The sequence below is a fragment of the Chamaea fasciata genome, unplaced genomic scaffold (genome assembly GCF_029207755.1).
Source record: "Chamaea fasciata isolate MVZ Bird 193981 ecotype frontalis unplaced genomic scaffold, bChaFas1.0.hap1 SCAF_7, whole genome shotgun sequence".
Classification (NCBI taxonomy): Eukaryota; Metazoa; Chordata; class Aves; order Passeriformes; family Sylviidae; genus Chamaea; species Chamaea fasciata.
The window spans coordinates 23,936,050-23,953,062 of NW_027094092.1; the positions used below are offsets into that span (position 1 = coordinate 23,936,050).

General features: G+C 38.7%; 1 protein-coding gene and 1 non-coding gene across 5 annotated transcripts in view; both read left to right on the forward strand.

Moving 5' to 3' along the window:
• CKAP5 (cytoskeleton associated protein 5) overlaps nucleotides 1–16,797 on the forward strand; it is a 50,958-nt gene extending 34,161 nt beyond the window's left edge. The window contains exons 27-46 of one of the 4 annotated variants that reach the window (XM_066187978.1): nucleotides 292–380; nucleotides 1,205–1,315; nucleotides 1,598–1,723; nucleotides 2,384–2,533; nucleotides 2,928–3,131; nucleotides 3,821–3,956; nucleotides 4,740–4,933; nucleotides 7,169–7,341; nucleotides 7,554–7,577; nucleotides 8,483–8,656; nucleotides 9,082–9,202; nucleotides 9,891–10,070; nucleotides 10,516–10,703; nucleotides 11,099–11,174; nucleotides 11,990–12,178; nucleotides 12,281–12,415; nucleotides 12,915–12,998; nucleotides 13,092–13,251; nucleotides 14,745–14,899; nucleotides 16,066–16,797. In XM_066187978.1, coding sequence (XP_066044075.1) covers nucleotides 292–380; nucleotides 1,205–1,315; nucleotides 1,598–1,723; nucleotides 2,384–2,533; nucleotides 2,928–3,131; nucleotides 3,821–3,956; nucleotides 4,740–4,933; nucleotides 7,169–7,341; nucleotides 7,554–7,577; nucleotides 8,483–8,656; nucleotides 9,082–9,202; nucleotides 9,891–10,070; nucleotides 10,516–10,703; nucleotides 11,099–11,174; nucleotides 11,990–12,178; nucleotides 12,281–12,415; nucleotides 12,915–12,998; nucleotides 13,092–13,251; nucleotides 14,745–14,899; nucleotides 16,066–16,320 — 2,924 coding nt within the window. In that variant the 3' untranslated portion in view covers nucleotides 16,321–16,797. The remainder of the gene's footprint in view (nucleotides 1–291; nucleotides 381–1,204; nucleotides 1,316–1,597; nucleotides 1,724–2,383; nucleotides 2,534–2,927; nucleotides 3,132–3,820; nucleotides 3,957–4,739; nucleotides 4,934–7,168; nucleotides 7,342–7,553; nucleotides 7,578–8,482; nucleotides 8,657–9,081; nucleotides 9,203–9,890; nucleotides 10,071–10,515; nucleotides 10,704–11,098; nucleotides 11,175–11,989; nucleotides 12,179–12,280; nucleotides 12,416–12,914; nucleotides 12,999–13,091; nucleotides 13,252–14,744; nucleotides 14,900–16,065) is intronic. The other 3 variants (XM_066187979.1, XM_066187980.1, XM_066187981.1) reach the window with 3 other exon arrangements.
• LOC136292905 (small nucleolar RNA SNORD67) lies at nucleotides 9,250–9,360 on the forward strand. Its single transcript, XR_010721988.1, has one exon. It is a non-coding gene; the product is annotated as a small nucleolar RNA SNORD67 (small nucleolar RNA).
• Nucleotides 16,798–17,013: the final 216 nt, after the last annotated feature.

Sequence of the window (17,013 nt, forward strand, 5' to 3'; positions counted from 1 at the left end):
CTAGCTTGCCTGCTCAAGCCAGGTGCAACTACAACTCTAGACATTAGCCTGCACGGTATATATGTCTGCATTTTTATTGTTTTGAAAAATTACAAATTGGCTGACATACCATGATCTTAATTAGGAAAACTTGGTATGCTAACGTAGAATTTAAGGGACTTCTTCAGTAAAATCCTCAGACATATATGTGGTTAATTGTATTGTATTCACAGTTTTTATGTCCTAAGAACAGAAAACTGATCACCTAAAATGGGCTTCTGGATAACTTTAAATGGTCTATTGTTTCTCCAGCATTTGCTGATGATTTGGGGTCTAGTACCATGGAATCCAAGCCTGATCTCAAAAAAGCCAAAGCAGGAGGGCTCTCCTCTAAAACTAAGGTATGTTTCTTGCGTTTTGTGTAAAATCAGTTTTATGAAGTTAGTAGCTGTGTTTTGTTAATGTGTTATAGGTAGAAGAGTGTAGTCCTTGGTAGGGACAACTTTTATTAAAAATCTTCATGCTTGTCTGAATTCTGAAATGACAGGCATTCCCATATCACTCACCTGATGACTGCTTTTGTCTTTACCTGTTTAATTCCTAAAGTCTGTATTGTCCAAAACTCCATCTTAGGAGCAACTCAGTCTGTTCTAAATTTTCTTGGCCTCTTTGATTTTATGATATTGGGAATTCATTCTTACCATTCCAGGTCCAATGTTACACTTGAATGTTGATTTTTGAACCCATGTATCAAAAGAAATTAATCTCTGCCTTACAGTATGAAGGGTCAAAGGTTCTCAGTCAAAAGTGCAAAAATGGAAGGAGTATGCTTAAAACCATAATAATTGCAATTGATTACAGTCAATTTTTGGTTAGGCTTTTCTGTTGTTTTGTGTTACAGTAATTTTTTTTTAAGTTATTATTAAAGTTTGTTCTGCATATGTAACTAAAAATGACCCAAATTTTTCCACAGTCCTGTTGTCTCCATTGTCTGTGGTAGTGCTGTAACAAGAACATTGGATGTAGGTCCATATTTGTGGCAAGAATGAGCAAAACAAACCTTGAAGGATGTTGTAGGTTTGCTGAAGTCGATGCAGTGTTCTGTTAGAGCTCTGCTGGTAGAGTTAAGGCCTTTGTTTTCAGACACCTGTTTACTCTTTAAGAGTTACCATTCCAAACCTTTTAACACATTCACAGCAAAGACTTTTCTGTGGCTTATTTCCAGCAGTCAGATGTTAATAGCAATATGTCCAAGGGTAATGCCTGCCTGTCCAAAGCTAATACAAGCCTCAGGAAGGGTGGTTCAAGTGTGACAAAGAGCCAGTCTATCAAACAGGTACCACGTTGGGTTTTAGGGATGTGTGTGGGTGACTAGCACACTGGTTGAGAGTGATGTGTCATAATTCACAGGGTACTACTGTGCACACTATCATGGGTAGTGCTTCCACAGCAGCTGAGCACACACTTTTAAACTTCTAACCAACATTTTTCTTTCAGCTTCTCTCTGGCTCTTGTACACATGGGCAGCATGAGGGTGGCAAGTATCTAACGGTTGCAGTTGCTGGGAATGAGGCATAAATATGGCTTGTATTGCCTTCTAATCCCTTGCTTCTTTCAGGGTGTACAGGGAAAGAAGGTGCTAAGCAAGCCTAATCTGAAGGAAGATGATGATAAATCAGGCCCTATTTTTATCATTGTCCCAAATGGGAAGGAACAGAGGATGAAAGAAGAGAAAGCTCTGAAGGTGAGAAAAATCAGAATGTGTTCACAGGTTTTGAAGTGGAGGCTTTTAATGCATTCTTTAATTTTTAATTTAGAATTAAACATACTGTGGCATGTGTTAGCCACTGTCCATCTTTTGGAGTCTTATTCTTGAGTTGAATTTCATTCATCAATAGTGGCCTTACTGTGGTGTTTCTTTTTTGATTTCAAATTTTGTACAATATACACTATCATAAAAGCCAAAGGTGTTTTTGCATTTTTGAAGTTGTGAAGTATTATTAAGCTTAATCAGATGTTTTTAGGTACAATGCCAGAGTTCTAGGGTACATTGTAAATGCCTTAATATACTTATTTTGAGCAGCCCCACTTAGCAATTTGTAGGGAAATTCTATTACTGAAAATATGCATGCTATTTGTAACTTGCTTATGGGTAGGCCTGTCTGGATGTTAAAAACAACAGTGATAATTATTAAGATAATGGCATAAGCGTAACCAGTCCGTATGAAGAAAACTTGTCATGTAAAAAATAGGTGAGCAAATGCCACTGATTTTTCATTACTTATTGGCAATAAGAAGGTTTTGAAAACGGATTTTAAGCAGAATTAAAAGATGTTCAATCAGCAACATCTGTCAGGAGGAAAATGTATTGCTTGCTGTGAGTTCTAAATGCTGCCTTTTACAGGTGTTAAAGTGGAATTTCACTACTCCCCGTGATGAATATATTGAACAGCTGAAAACTCAGATGTCCACTTGTGTGGCCAAATGGCTACAGGATGAGATGTTTCATGCAGACTTCCAGCACCACAACAAAGCACTGACTGTTATGATTGAGGTGAGTTTGTTTCTGTGGTAGAAGATGAGGCTGATAGAATTACTCTCTGCTATGAAAATTACTGCTTGAATTAAAAGCAAACAAAAATCTTCTGAGGAGCCAGGGGTCATTGTTCTGTATAGTTGAAGCCTAAACATACATAGAAGTAATTTTCAGAGGCATGATGAAGTTGATCTTAATACTGTTTCTCAGGAGCAGGGAATAGTACTTCCTCACCAGAGACTTCTCTTACAATTTCAGAAAGCCATGTAAGTTAAAAGTGAGTATGTATGGTTCCAAGAATCTACCAATAAATGTAGTTCATCTTACCAGGCATAGCTTAGCTTATTTTCTTGTTGAACAGTGTATATATGTGTTTCATTTACATAACATTTTTTTTTTTACTTCCTTCAAGCACTTGGAGAGTGAAAAAGATGGAGTCATCAGCTGCCTGGATTTGATCCTAAAATGGCTGACCCTGCGGTTCTTTGATACCAACACAAGTGTTTTGATGAAAGCACTTGAATACCTTAAATTGCTTTTCAATTTGCTGAGTCAAGAAGAATATCACCTCACTGAAAATGAAGCATCCTCTTTCATCCCATATCTTATCCTAAAGGTACATTTTGTTTTACCGAAACTTACCTTATTTTTCACGAGGAATAGGACAGAATACCATCAAACACTGCAGTATGTTCATTCTAAATACATTGTGAATGGAGTTAAATCCAGTTGGTGGCTGATGTGAGATTCAACAGGCCGTGTTTTTTTAACCTAGAGAAAAGGAGGCTCAGGGGAGATCTTAGTGCTGTTTATAACTACCTGAGAGGAGATTGTAGTGAGAGGGGTGTTGGTATTGTCTTGTCAAGTAAAAAGTGTTTAGAATGAGAGCAGAAGGCCACAAGCTGTTGTAGGAGAGGTTTACATTGCGTATTCAGAAAAATTTCTTTACTGCATGGGTTGTCAGTCACTGAAACAGGCTGCTCAGGGAAGAGGTTGAATCTCCATCACTGGAAGTATTCAGAAGACATGTAGATGTGACACCTGGGGACATGGTTTAGTGGTAGACTTTACAGTGTTGATTTAACGGTTTGACTTGATGATTTTAAGGTTGTCTTTTCGCGCCTTTATGATTCTGTATTGCTTATTTCCCTTTAAAAGCCTTTGGCAAAAATGGGATTTTGCTTTGGAAATGAGTCTGGCTTTCCTAGGACTATTTAGAATAGTCAAAAGTATCACGAGACTGTATAAAGTGTTCTGTATTTCTTCCCCTCTTTTTAATTTTTTTTTACATTAATTTTCCATCAGGTAGGAGAACCGAAAGATGTCATCCGTAAGGATGTACGTGCCATTCTGAACAGAATGTGTCTCATCTATCCAGCCAGCAAGATGTTCCCTTTTATCATGGAGGGGACAAAATCGAAAAACTCCAAACAACGTGCAGGTGGGAAATGGCCTGTTGAACTGCACATGTGCAAAGTATTTGAAATTGCTTTGGTTTGCATCTTGAAAAGTGCAGCATGAGAGCATTGGGTGGGATGTTTGTGTGCACGTGGCATTTTATGCAGATCTTTGTAAGTGTTAAAAGGATCAGAATTTCACGTAGTATCATATTGCTTTATTTTTTGGTGTCTTTGTGCATTCCGAAGACCAAGTAATCTCTTAAGTTGCTATGATTATTGAGTCCCTGTATTAGACTTGTTTTCTTAGTGAAACAGTGCTGGGGAGAGAACGGTGGCAGTACTATTTTCCTGCTCACCAAGGGAATCAGTTAATCTGATCAAGAAATGTCTCTACACTGTACACCTGTCTCACCACAAGTAATGTCTCTAATAAAGTTGTGGTGTACATAGTTCAAACAACTCCCTGGTCACTTTGAAAATATCTTATCCTGGTATAAGCAGAAAGTTAAATTCTATACATAATATAGTATTGCAAGCTCACAGCTGTTTACCTGAATGTGATGTTAACTGTAACATTGCTCATGCATGGTTATGGGAAATACTTGAAATGTAGAGGGGTGACTGGCAGCTTTTAGATAGTATCTGTGAAGTAGTCTGCTGTAGCTTATTGTTAATCCCATAAATCACCTGGAGTATATATATCATCAGTTATGTGATTAGCAGTTCTCTACAGTCACTGTTCAAGTTGTGCAAGCAACACAGGAATTGGGAGGGCTCTCTTTCCAGCAGCTTTAAAGTTGAATGTGCATATGTTATTCTTTTAGAATGCTTGGAAGAGCTTGGATGTCTGGTTGAATCGTATGGCATGAATGTATGCCAGCCAACTCCAGGAAAGGCCTTAAAAGAAATGGCAACTCACATTGGTGATCGGGACAACACAGTGCGCAATGCTGCGCTGAACACCATCGTGACTGTCTACAACGTCCATGGTGACCAAGTGTTCAAGCTGATTGGAAATGTCAGTATAACTGCAAACAAGTTAATGGGAGTTTGGGGTTAGGGTGCTGTGCTTGGTTTGGCTTGTGGGATTGTTTGTTTGGGATTTTTTGGGGGGGGGGTTTGATGATTTGGTTTTTCTTCAAATCCTTACAATTTTTTAGGGGATTAGCACTGTTTTGCTTGTGATTGGTCATGGTACATCTTGCTGTTGGCATCAAGAGCATTTTGTAGTTTTGAAAATAATTTACTACATCATGGATCCTCTGCTGGCTATTTGGGTAATCCCAGGTTGTAGAATATATTAAATCATAGGATGGTTTGGGAAGGGACCTTATCATTTAGGTCCAAACCCCCTGCCATGGGGCAGAGACATTTGAACACATCCAGGGACTGGGTATCCTGTTTCATTTCCTCAGCCGTTTTCTCAGTCAAGAGTTTCTAATCCAGTCTAAATTTAGCTTCTTTCATTTTAAGTGTTCACCACTTTTTCCATCACTGCATGCTCCTGTTAGAAGTCCCTCTCCAGCTTCTTTGTAGGCCCTTTTTAGGTACTGGAAGACTGCAGTGAGGTCTCCCCAGAGCCTTCTCTTCAGCATGCTCCCAACCCCAACTCTCAGCCTTTCTCCAATCAGAGAGATGTGTATAACCTGGATGTGCATGAATGAAAAAGAAGACTGGGAAAAAAATGAGAAACACTCACCTTCATGGGAATTAAATTGTTCATAAAGGGTAACTTGTGTTATAGTCAACTGTACAAGTAACACATCTGATTCAGAATATTTGGATAACTTATTTGGCCAAAAAAGGCTAGTTGTTGGGGCTCCATTAAGTCCTCAGCTTTTGTTTTATGCCCAACTTATCCAATTGCTTTGCCGTTGAAGTTTGCTAAGTTTGGCTTACTTCCTTTATCTTACTGCTTTTCATTTTTAAAGTGTCAGTACTATGTCGGTTTGTATTGCTGCTGTTTTGCTCTCTGAAAATCATACTTAGCCATTATCATCTAAAATGCAGTAAAAGTTAAGGGTGGGAAAGCTCAGTTTCCAGTGTCCAGCAATGCAAAGCAAGTTCACTGTAATTACTATGCATATCAGATTAAGTACACTGAATTCTAATTTGAATCAACAGCAATTAGATCATTTTATACAGTTCTGTTCTATGGATTTGGTCTTGGTAATGTTTCTAGCAGCACTAAAACTGATTGGAATGTGATAGATATTTTAATGCCTTTAAAGCTTTGTTGTGTTGTATTTGCCATAGGGCATACAAGCTATTGGATGGGTATTTTGTGGAATATGACAAACAGGGGAAGCAAGGCTGCCCCTCTTTTTTTTTTTTTTTCTTTTTTTTTAACTTTCAGCTTCTTGAAAGTTGAAATTTAATGTGACTCTTAGTTTTTCTAGTAACTGTTCCCATGATAGTTAATGTTGCTTTTTCATTGACATTTTAGATTTCCATCCTATTTAACTATTGTTCAGAGTGCAGTCTGCTTCTGCCTCAGTTCTACATAGTCCATTTGCTTTTGAATTTTCAAGGTAAAGGAAAAATTGTAGCACCTGAACAACTCAGCCCTTTCTAACCATGACTTTCTGAGCTTCAGTATGGTCCATCTGTGAGTTCTCTGGAAGGTTTCTAAATCATAGGGATACTGAAGAGTACTTCTCATGAAATTGTAATGTCTACTTTTGTTCAAATGGAGTTTATTTGTAGTCTTCAGTCTGATAGATAAGCAGGTGAATATGAATCTTCACTGCCTGTGAAGTTGGAGAATTGTTGCCTGATCTGGTGTTCATATGGAATTATGAGTACATTGAGCAGGACAATAGTCAGAAGGACTCTGGCTTCTGTGGCAGGGTCCAGAGTGTTAAAGCACTGCCTGGTCTGCTAATGGGGAATATGGAAAGGTGGGTGGGGTTTTTTTATTTGGGGTTTTTGCAGCAACACATGCAACAATTACAAACACAGGATAGTACTGTAGTTTAAATTCAAGATGAATTGTTTCTTGAAGGTTGTGTGGGCTAGAAATAGGTGTATTCTGTATTACAACTAGTCAACATGGGTTAATTAGCTCTTGAAGTAACACCTGATAGTCAAGGGTGTCCTGGTGAGTTTGCTACTAGGAGGTAGCATTGACAGTTCCCACCTTCATATTAGAGAACTTCAGTCTGCACTAATAAGTATGGTGTGAATCCTGTGGGTGACTGTGGTTTCTAAAACCCATACAGCTCAGGCTGAGTGAAAGCATTTTGTGTTACAGCTTTCAGAGAAAGACATGAGCATGCTGGAGGAAAGAATAAAGCGGTCAGCCAAGAGACCCTCTTCTGCTCCAGTGAGACAGGCAGAGGAGAAACCTCAGCGTACTCAGAACATCAGCGCCAACGCCAGCATGATGCGCAAGGGTCAAGCTGAGGACATGTCCTCCAAACTCAAGTATGTAATGTTGCATTATGGTCTCTGGCTTGCATAGTATATGTGTTAATATGTCTGACAATGTCGTTTTAGTTCTTCTATCATCATCTTTGCATGTTGTGAAAAATGGCCAAATAATATAAATCTAAATGTCTGAAAATATTTTTGTCTTGTCTGTCTCAAAATCTTTCTAAATGGTCTTGTGCCTTTTTTCACTGCTTCTCCATGGACAGAATTATGTATCGCACTTATAGGATGTAAGTACTGCCCACTAACTCCTTGGTGGCAAGGCTCTTCTATTTTTCCATTTCTATTCTAGCCATCCCTTGCTGAGGGTGATGGGTTTGCCATGGCTAGTTCTAGGTTATTTACAGGTCTCTGAATTTAAGAAAAAAACCCAGAAATACAGGTTTCTGCTAAGATGACTGTGGATGAAGCTGCAGACAGACATGGCACTTCCACATTAAGCAACTGTTCAAAATATTGGGAGAACTTTCAATGTGTTGCATTAAACTTGGTATTTGTTGGACCCTGTTCTAATTATGTTAGACATAAAGCACAGAAATGGATAGGCATGTGTGAATTGTAGAGCCTGGGGCAACTATACCCAAAATAAAAAGCTCAGAAATTATTCCTTGCCACCTGCTCATTATTCTGGAATAAAAGTCTGTGCTGAGAAGTATATATATTAAAATATTTCCTTGAGAAATCTGATATGCAGTATAGGTCACTTGGGGATGCTGGGAGTCTTCGATTCAGAGGTGCTTGTGAGGTTGCTCTGGACATGTGCATCCTGTCCATTGTTTAAAAAACCAAAGGTGAAAAAAAGCCACTAAAACTTTCAAATTATATTCCTTTAATAGTACTGTAAACTGTGCTAGTTATCTCAAACTGTGCATACCTAGCACAGGTACGGGGCATCTTGTGGTTTACAAGAGAAACTAGGAGGGCAAGTAAGGAGCAGCTGCTCTTCTGGCTTGCAGGACTAGGGGAAAGCCAGAGGAAGTTAAGGGGCTTGAATATAATCCAAACTGCAAATTCTGTGCTAGTATGAGAGCTTTAGGGCTACCAGTGGATGCTAGTGCTAATATTCTTGCCTCTGGTGTATGTATAATAAACACTGTATGTACAATAAACTAAAATTCTCTCCTGGTTTCTATAGCCAAAATCGCAACATGGGCAGCCACTCTGAGGCAGCACATACAGTTCCACGTGAATTTCAGCTGGATCTTGATGAAATTGAAAATGACAATGGAACCGTCAGATGTGAGATGCCAGCACTTGTACAGCACAAACTAGATGACATCTTTGAGCCAGTCTTGATTCCTGAGCCCAAGTGAGTTTAGTTTTAACTCCTAAGTGAAATCAGCAGGGCTGCCTAAAAAGTATTTTGAGAAGGTGAATTGGTAGTACTAGTTTCTACATTCAGACTTGTTTTCATAAGAGGGTAATTTGAAGGGATGGCAAAACAAAGGTCTGTTGTACTCTTCTGAAATGTGGAGAGCAGTTATTTTTAATGAAAGCCATGAGTTCTACTTAGGCACTTTTATAGTTAGAGGCTCTTGAGTTTGTAAATGCATCATCAGCGTCTTTACAAATAGCGCAAGAGACATGGTAAAAGGAATGATTCCTTCCTTGAGAATCCTCAGTGAAGAATGAAATCCTTTTCCCTTGTCCCTAAATCATCATTGAAATACAGCAGTTAAGTGTATATTAAAGTAGCTCTCCAGAAAGTAATGAATGCTGTTTTCAACCCTTTAGAATCCGTGCTGTATCCCCACACTTCGATGACATGCACAGTAACACAGCTTCTACTATCAACTTTGTCATTTCCCAAGTAGCCAGTGGTGATATAAATACAAGCATCCAGGCTCTCACACAGGTAAGTGGATTAAGGTAGTAGCTAATCACACTGTGCCAGACTTTGCCTGCGAGGGTGATGAGTTGCACTGCGGTGGAGCAATCATGTCAGGTGACGTGGGCTCTGCTCAGTATCTCCCTGGTGACAAAACTAAGTGCACAGGGGCCATCTGACTCGCTTTAGCAGTAGAAATTCCACTTGAAAGATGAAGAATAAGCCTACTGCTTTTTTCATTAGTGCTTCTGTGTTATACTTTTGGTTTTGTTAAGTTATTTGTGCTATGAATTTTTAAAAGCTAATAAGTCAGTGAGACTTAACTTTTAAATTTAAAGTGTTTTAAAGATCCTTAGCACAAGGATTGTCATGCCCCATTGTGTTTGCATGGGTTTAGGGTGGCTTTTACTACTTCAAGTTTTTTTGTCCAGAACATTTCATAAAGCTATAAGTTCCAGAATCTATAATGTTGATGTTTTCATTTGTGTACAGGGATAGGATTGCAGTTTTCTAAAATATCAGTAATTGGTTGTGTTTGAACTAGGAATGCAAGTCTCTAGCTGCTGATTTTGGGTGAAAGGTTAGAATACAACTGCCTTGGCAAATGGATTGGTCAGAGCAAAACCCTTCCTATAGAAAAGTATTTAAATTATTGTTCTTTTGCACTCTTTGCATTATGTTGACTTCACTAGAGCATTTTGTTTTTAAATCTTAGATTGATGAGGTACTCAAGCAGGAGGACAAAGCAGAAGCTATGTCTGGCCACATCGACCAATTCCTAATAGCCACATTTATGCAGCTCCGGTTAATCTACAATACACACATGGCAGATGAGAAGCTGGACAAAGATGAGATTGTCAGACTTTACAGCTGTATTATTGGGAGCATGATCACGGTAAGGCTTTGCTGCAGAAGATAAGGTGAAGAGAAAATAACTTGTGTGCAGAAGTTGTGAGAGAATGGAATGTCTGTCCTGTACCTTGGTTAGCTCACTGTTGAGTCTTAGGAAGGTTTGTTGCCAACTGCTCATCAATGCACCTTTTGAGAGCAGGTGGGGAATGAGTTGGGGAAGGGAAGAAGGTCTCTGCTTCTGCAAAATACAGCCACTAAGACTTCTATTAAGCTCTGTTTTTAATATTTTTTACCTTTTGAGTGCTGAGTTGGTGGCCTGAGTATTTTCAGAAGTCACTCAGTAGAAATAACTTCCTTCATACTTGTGTTTTGACTGTTTTTACTCTTGTGGGAAACAGGGAGATGTCAAGGTTTGACAGTGTAGTCTAAAGAAGTCCTATAGTAAAGGATTGTGTGCAGGGAAAACTAACACTTTCTTCAATCTGTAGCTATTTCAGATAGAGAGTCTGGCTCGAGAGGCATCCACTGGTGTGCTTAAAGACCTAATGCATGGTCTTATTACATTAATGCTGGATTCTCGGGTTGAAGATCTTGAGGAGGGTGAGCAGGTCATCCGATCAGTCAACCTCTTGGTAGTGAAAGTTCTGGAGAAGTCTGACCAGACCAACATCTTGAGGTATGTCATGAAAACTGCATAATTACTGCTTTTTTTTACCTGTTCTCTTGTGTTCCTTGAACAGCTGAGTTTGTTAGTCATTTTGTAAGCAAAGACCAATGTCTGTAGAATCATTCAGCTAGCTAATAAAGAATTATCACTGATTGTGGTCAGAAATTGACTGCACAGCTGGAGGCAGGCTAAAAAAACAGCTTAGTAGGATTCTTTGTGCTTTGAAGTTCAGCAGACTGTCTCTTAAATTCTTGTAGCATACTAGAAAGAAAGAAGGAAAGTGGTGTTGCACAACTACTTGACTAACCCCAGTCTCTGGTGTGATATTCTGTGTTGAGTTGGCATCTTTTTTTCTTGCGTGTAGCACTTTTTCTGTGTAACCTTTATAAATTTATTCCTTCTAGTGCTCTGCTTGTTTTGCTCCAAGATAGTCTTCTAGCAACAGCCAGTTCTCCTAAGTTTTCAGAACTTGTCATGAAGGTGAGCCTGTAGGAGAGATATTGAACTTACGTGGTTTTTCTGAATCATCTTTCCTGAAAGAACCGATGGAGTTAAAAAAAAGTGTCCATAACTTGAAATATTCCTTATAACTTCTATAATTCTGCTCTTATTAGTTGTGACATATAGGGACTTCAGGAGGGAGCTTTACACCTGTTAATAGTTTACTTACAGAAGAATAGAAACCTGTGTGCACTAATAAAAGCTCCGTACAGAGGTGTACAGTCACTTGCTGGGCTTGTTTGCTTGGGCACCGCACTGTATGGATTCAAACAGTGCCAGGCTGGAGCTGACTTGTATCCTGTCATCTGTATTGACAGGCAGAGCAAACAGGCAGATGTCTGCATGGAAACCATGAGCATGATCTTTTCTTACCCTACAACACCCTTTTGTAACTGGCATGATTTAAGGACAGCTCAGGCGTTCTTAATGAAGTTAAACCTAGAGAACTTATGCTGTGTGTAGGTGAACATAGCATATATATATATGTATATATATATATATATATAATCTGCTGAAATGTCTTCACACAAAGCATTTAGTCTCCTGTTATAGGTAGAGGAGTCAGCACCTCACTTATGCATCAGCTCTAAAGAAAGATCTGGATACTGTACAGCCAGTTACAAAGAGAAAGTACGTACCAGTGCAAATATAGCTTGAGCAGCAGACACAGTGTGTGCCTGTATGATGTGCTAGCAGAGTGAAGTGGCTCAGTGATAGTGTTGTGTAACTTCTCCTTATATAATCAAGTGCTTCGTTCTTGGGTTGTCTTGCTCTAAGTCAGCCTCTCATTCCAGTGTCTGTGGAGAATGGTGCGTCTTCTTCCGGAAACCATTAATAGCATCAATCTGGATCGGATTCTGCTGGATATCCACATTTTCATGAAGGTCTTTCCCAAAGAGAAGCTGAAGCAATGTAAGAGTGAGTTCCCTATTAGGACATTGAAGACTCTGCTTCACACCCTGTGCAAGTTAAAAGGGCCCAAGGTTAGAGCAATCACTAGTCATGTATTTTTAAATTGGATGTTCAGGCAGTCTCTACAGAGTATTTCCTTTTCTTTTTTTAAATTCCCCTTTTTTTTGTTTTAGATCTTAGATCATTTAACAATGATAGACAACAAAAATGAGTCTGAGCTAGAAGCTCACCTTTGTAGAGTAATGAAACACGCCATGGACCAGTCTGGAAAAGGTGATAAGGATACAGAAAAAGGAGCTTCTCGCATAGTAAGTAAAGAAAATGTGTTGAATGGGGAAGGGAGTGTTAAGTAGCTTATTTAAGAAATAAAGTTAATTTTATGTTTGTTATATCAAGTACTAATTCCCTTTTCAACATGCAAATAATGTTGGAAATAGTATTCTAAAGCAAAATTTTCATTTATGGCTGTTTGGGGAATTTGTTGTGTGTGTTTACCTGAATATTCTGTGAATATCTCAGTGTGAATTACTCTCCAGGAAATTGAAATGTGCGGCATAAGTTTTATGCTGCATGGTACTGCATCTGATCTACTAAAAATTAGCCATCTCCAAAACAGATTTTAAACACTTAACTTCTCAGGAGTCCTACAGCTTCATCATGTCCTTGCTCACATTCTATGTATGAAGTTTTCTTCACCTTGGAAGCTCTGTATACAGTTAGGAGGTCTGAGGGTGTCATGGGTTTGTCAGATTTCAGTTTGGTTTTATTCACTTTCTTTTAAAAGTCTCCTTTTGTTTATTTATTTAGGAGGAAAAGGCTTCAAAAGCCAAAGTCAATGATATTTTGGCAGAAATATTTAAGAAGATTGGCTCAAAGGAGAACACCAAGGAGGTGAGTGCCCCCTTCCTGCAAGAAAGAGAACATGCTACACTAGAATGGTGTATGCCACAGTTGTAATAATACATAGCAACTTTTCCCTCCCAGGGTCTGGCAGAACTGTATGAATACAAAAAGAAATATTCTGATGCAGACATTGAGCCTTTCCTGAAAAATTCCTCTCAGTTCTTCCAAAGCTATGTGGAAAGAGGCCTCCGACTGATAGAAACAGAACGGGAAGGGAAAGGGCGCATTGCTACTTCTACAGGTACATGCTATAGCAAAACTGGTTGGTTTATAGAAGCAGAGATAGAACAGCTGCACGTCTCCTGGTAGAAATTAGTATTTGTATACGTTTATGGATTTCTGAAGCAAGCAACACAAGCAGCAAGTATTTTCTTGCTGCTCGTGTTGCTTCACGAGGCACCATTTGTAGGGAGTATGCATTCTTTGTTTACAACAAAAGAAGTTATAACCACACTTAATATAGAAAACATCAGAAAGGAACATAGGAGGCTTTTTAATAGAAGTGTTTTCTGTGTTCATGTTATTTTAAATAGCATGATCAGTTTCTGCAGAATTTGTGATGATGTCTTTCCAATAAATTAGCTTTTTAGTTGGATGAATTGCTGTAAAACTGTTCACTGCTGAGTCTTTTAATTGCAGATAAATATCAAGGAGTATTCAATGAAATATTAGGGAAGGAATGTGACAATTTATTAGCTGCCAATAAAAGCTGATACACAGTCTAGCAAAACTACCTCTAACTTTTATTTCTTACTTGTTTCATAGTGTTCTGTGAAACATTATCCTTTTTTCTACTACTGCTCCTTCTCCTATCCCTATATTGTAAATTCCTTTAGGAAGATGGATGATATGAGGTTCTTTCAGAACTTCCTAAATGTGTCCAACTGTGGAGGACAGAAAATTCTACTTTTCATCATGAAAGTTTGTACAACTGAGAAATATTAGTTCAACAGTTTTTAAACCCAAATTTATGTGCCACAGTTGTCTTTCTTTTTTCCTTCCCAAACTTTGTCTCATATAATAAAACATGCTGTTCCATATTGCAGCAGTGCTTTATGTAGAGTAAGGTATAAATGCTTAATCTTAATTCTCCTTAATTTATCTATTTTAAACAACCTTGTAGTAAATTGGTGAGAACAAATCCTTCTCCATGCTAAGTCTTAGAATTTTCAATTCTTTTAATGATGGAAAAAGTTTTTTTATCATGTAAATTCCTTTTCAAGTCTCTTGGTAGGGTAGCTTTAAAAACCTTGTATGCGTTCCAGAAATCACTCTTTGAGACTGAGTTGGGATAAAAGCTTCAAGTTGCACAAATGGGAGTTAGAATCAGTGGTAAGCCCAAAAGTACAACTAAACTAGAAAGATAGACAACTCCAAGTATTTCCCACCTTGCCAATTGCTCAGTTCTCCCGTTGGACATTGTGGTCACTGCTGATGCACATCAGCATCTTCCTCTCCCCGCACCATTCTCTTTTATTGGCTTCAGCGCTTCTAGAGCTGCCCTGCAGCCACTCCTTAAATTTCTGTTTCTTTTCTTGGTTTTCAGTTGTCACTTTTGCAAGGAAATGAAAGGCCAGATATGTATATACAAGGAAATGCAAATAACAAGGAAATAATAAGTTGGTTATTTCTTCATCCGTTGCATCTTATTTCAAGGAACTGACCAAGAGGTTTACGGTTTTTGGATGTGTTAATTTTTTTTAACTTTCCTCCTTCCTTCCCCTCATCCTCCAGGAATTTCTCCTCAAATGGAAGGAACATGTGTTCCTGCATCTACCCACACTGTATCTTCATCTATAGCAAACACAAATGGGGAGGAAGTGGGGCCTTCAGTTTACTTGGAAAGATTAAAAATCCTCAGGCAGCGTTGTGGCCTTGACAACGCAAAGGTATTGTACTTGACAACACTTGTAAATCTCCTGGGGAGGCACTTGTTTTGCACTTTTTTTTTTTTTTAAGAATTCAAATATCAGAAGGCAGATACCAATCAGAATTTATGATTTTTCATTTATAATGCATGTCCTGGCTACTCACTGCATGTCACTATGCCTAGTATAAATGGCTTTAAACTCATTACTTGGCCAGGTAGGCTTACATTTCAGTCCACTCTGTCTGCATCACTAATGTTATGTGCTGGTTGTTTCTACAGGCCTGTAGCTTATTATCTTCCCTTGTTGGGAAGTTGAGTCTCAAAAAGGTTCAAACAACTGTTCTCTAAAAGTTAACACCTCAGAGATGAATGATGTGGAAATTCTTGATCTTTCTGCTCTGAAACAACGATAAGAGCTGAATTAAAACTTTGAAGTTTTATATATTTTGAGTGTATGGATACTGAGGTACAGGAATGCTGAATGAGCTTAGCATTGGAAACCTGTGAACCAAAATTTCTTACAGTTCAATGATCCGTGTGTTAGGAATCTAGTGCCAATTCCTGAAATTTGAATTCGGCCATGTGAGAAGTGGTGTTCACGCTAGGAATAGTCATCCAGATGCATCACTGTTTTAACCTTTGACACAAATTTGAGTATCAGCTTAGAGCTCTGAGGAAGGGAAATGTTTCCTAGATGAGAGTAACGAGGTAAGTAACTCAGAAAGAAATATCGATTGGTAAAAGAACAGTGAATTGACACTTTAAGTCTTTGACAGGTTCGGTCTTGCCAGTCAGGTAAAGTTTCCTCTTCTCATTCTTCCAGAAAATTCGTTGTCTGCTGATATTGCACATAGACAGGGATTTTTCTCTTGTGTTAGAATTTAGGCTGTTCAAGACTCTGGCAGTCTATCTCAGTAAAACTCTGATGTGCAGACAGTTTTTTGATCTTGAAAGACTAGTTTCTGTGTGTCCCTGTTGACATAAAATTAAACATTAACTACTCAGATGATAAGAATTGAGTATTGTAATTGGCTTTACATGGTTCTGACTTTGATAGCAACTGACTTTTTTGCTCCAGATCCACTTGTGTTGTAGTGCTCCTTGAAAAGCCATTGATTATGATTTCTACTTTTTATATGGCCTTCACCACTTTGTGTCTTAACACTTCACTTTCTTCCCTCATAGCAGGAAGACAGACCCCCTCTGACGTCTCTGCTCTCTAAACCAACACTCCCTACAGTTGCATCCTCTACAGATATGCTTCACAGTAAGCTCTCCCAGCTGCGTGAATCCCGGGAGCAGTACCAACATCTGGACCTGGACTCCAATCAGACTCATTCCTCTGGCATTGGAACTACCCTGGCTTCACCCTCTTCTGCAGCGGCCAATATTGATGACTTGAAAAAAAGATTGGAGAGAATAAAAAGCAGTCGCAAATAGAGATGCAAAGAGACAGTATCGCTGTTGCTTGGGCTGTCTTCAGCTTTAGTTTACTAAACTAGAAGTCTTCATAGTTAAATGGCCTCGTTTAGGCCTAATGTATACAAACTGGTTTATGTATAATACAGTGGATTTTGGGGGGTTGAGTCATTGTGGCACAAGTATTTGTACATAATCTGCTTCTCAATGAGCATCTCTTTGACAATAGAAGGCTGTCTGTGTATTAGTTTTAGTGTACAGACCTGTAAACAACCATCCTCTTGCTCAGACTAGTTTCTCATGACTTGGGGTTTTTATTTGTAAAGTTGTCTTTAAAATCTTTTCCTAGTTCTTAACTCTTAGAAGATCTTTAGTGATTTCACTTTTAATTTTGTGAATTCTTCTCCATGTAATCCTTGAACTGTTGATTCTGTATGGACACATGGCATGAAGTAATAATTTAAGTGTCTTTTGTAAATAAAGTTTGCATTAACTATACCAGCCTCTATAGGAACAGCAGCGACTGCTGGTTAGAGGTCACTCTCTATTCCTGAATGTTAGTGACTGGGCATCTAGCAACTGAGCTAAGCTGTCATGAACCTTGGGGTTTGGATACACTGTAAGGAAGATGCGTGGAAATATACTGTCTGTGGGTGCAGTCCTGAGACTGCACTCTTACTTCTATAAGCAGTAGTACATTTTTCATAGTTGCTT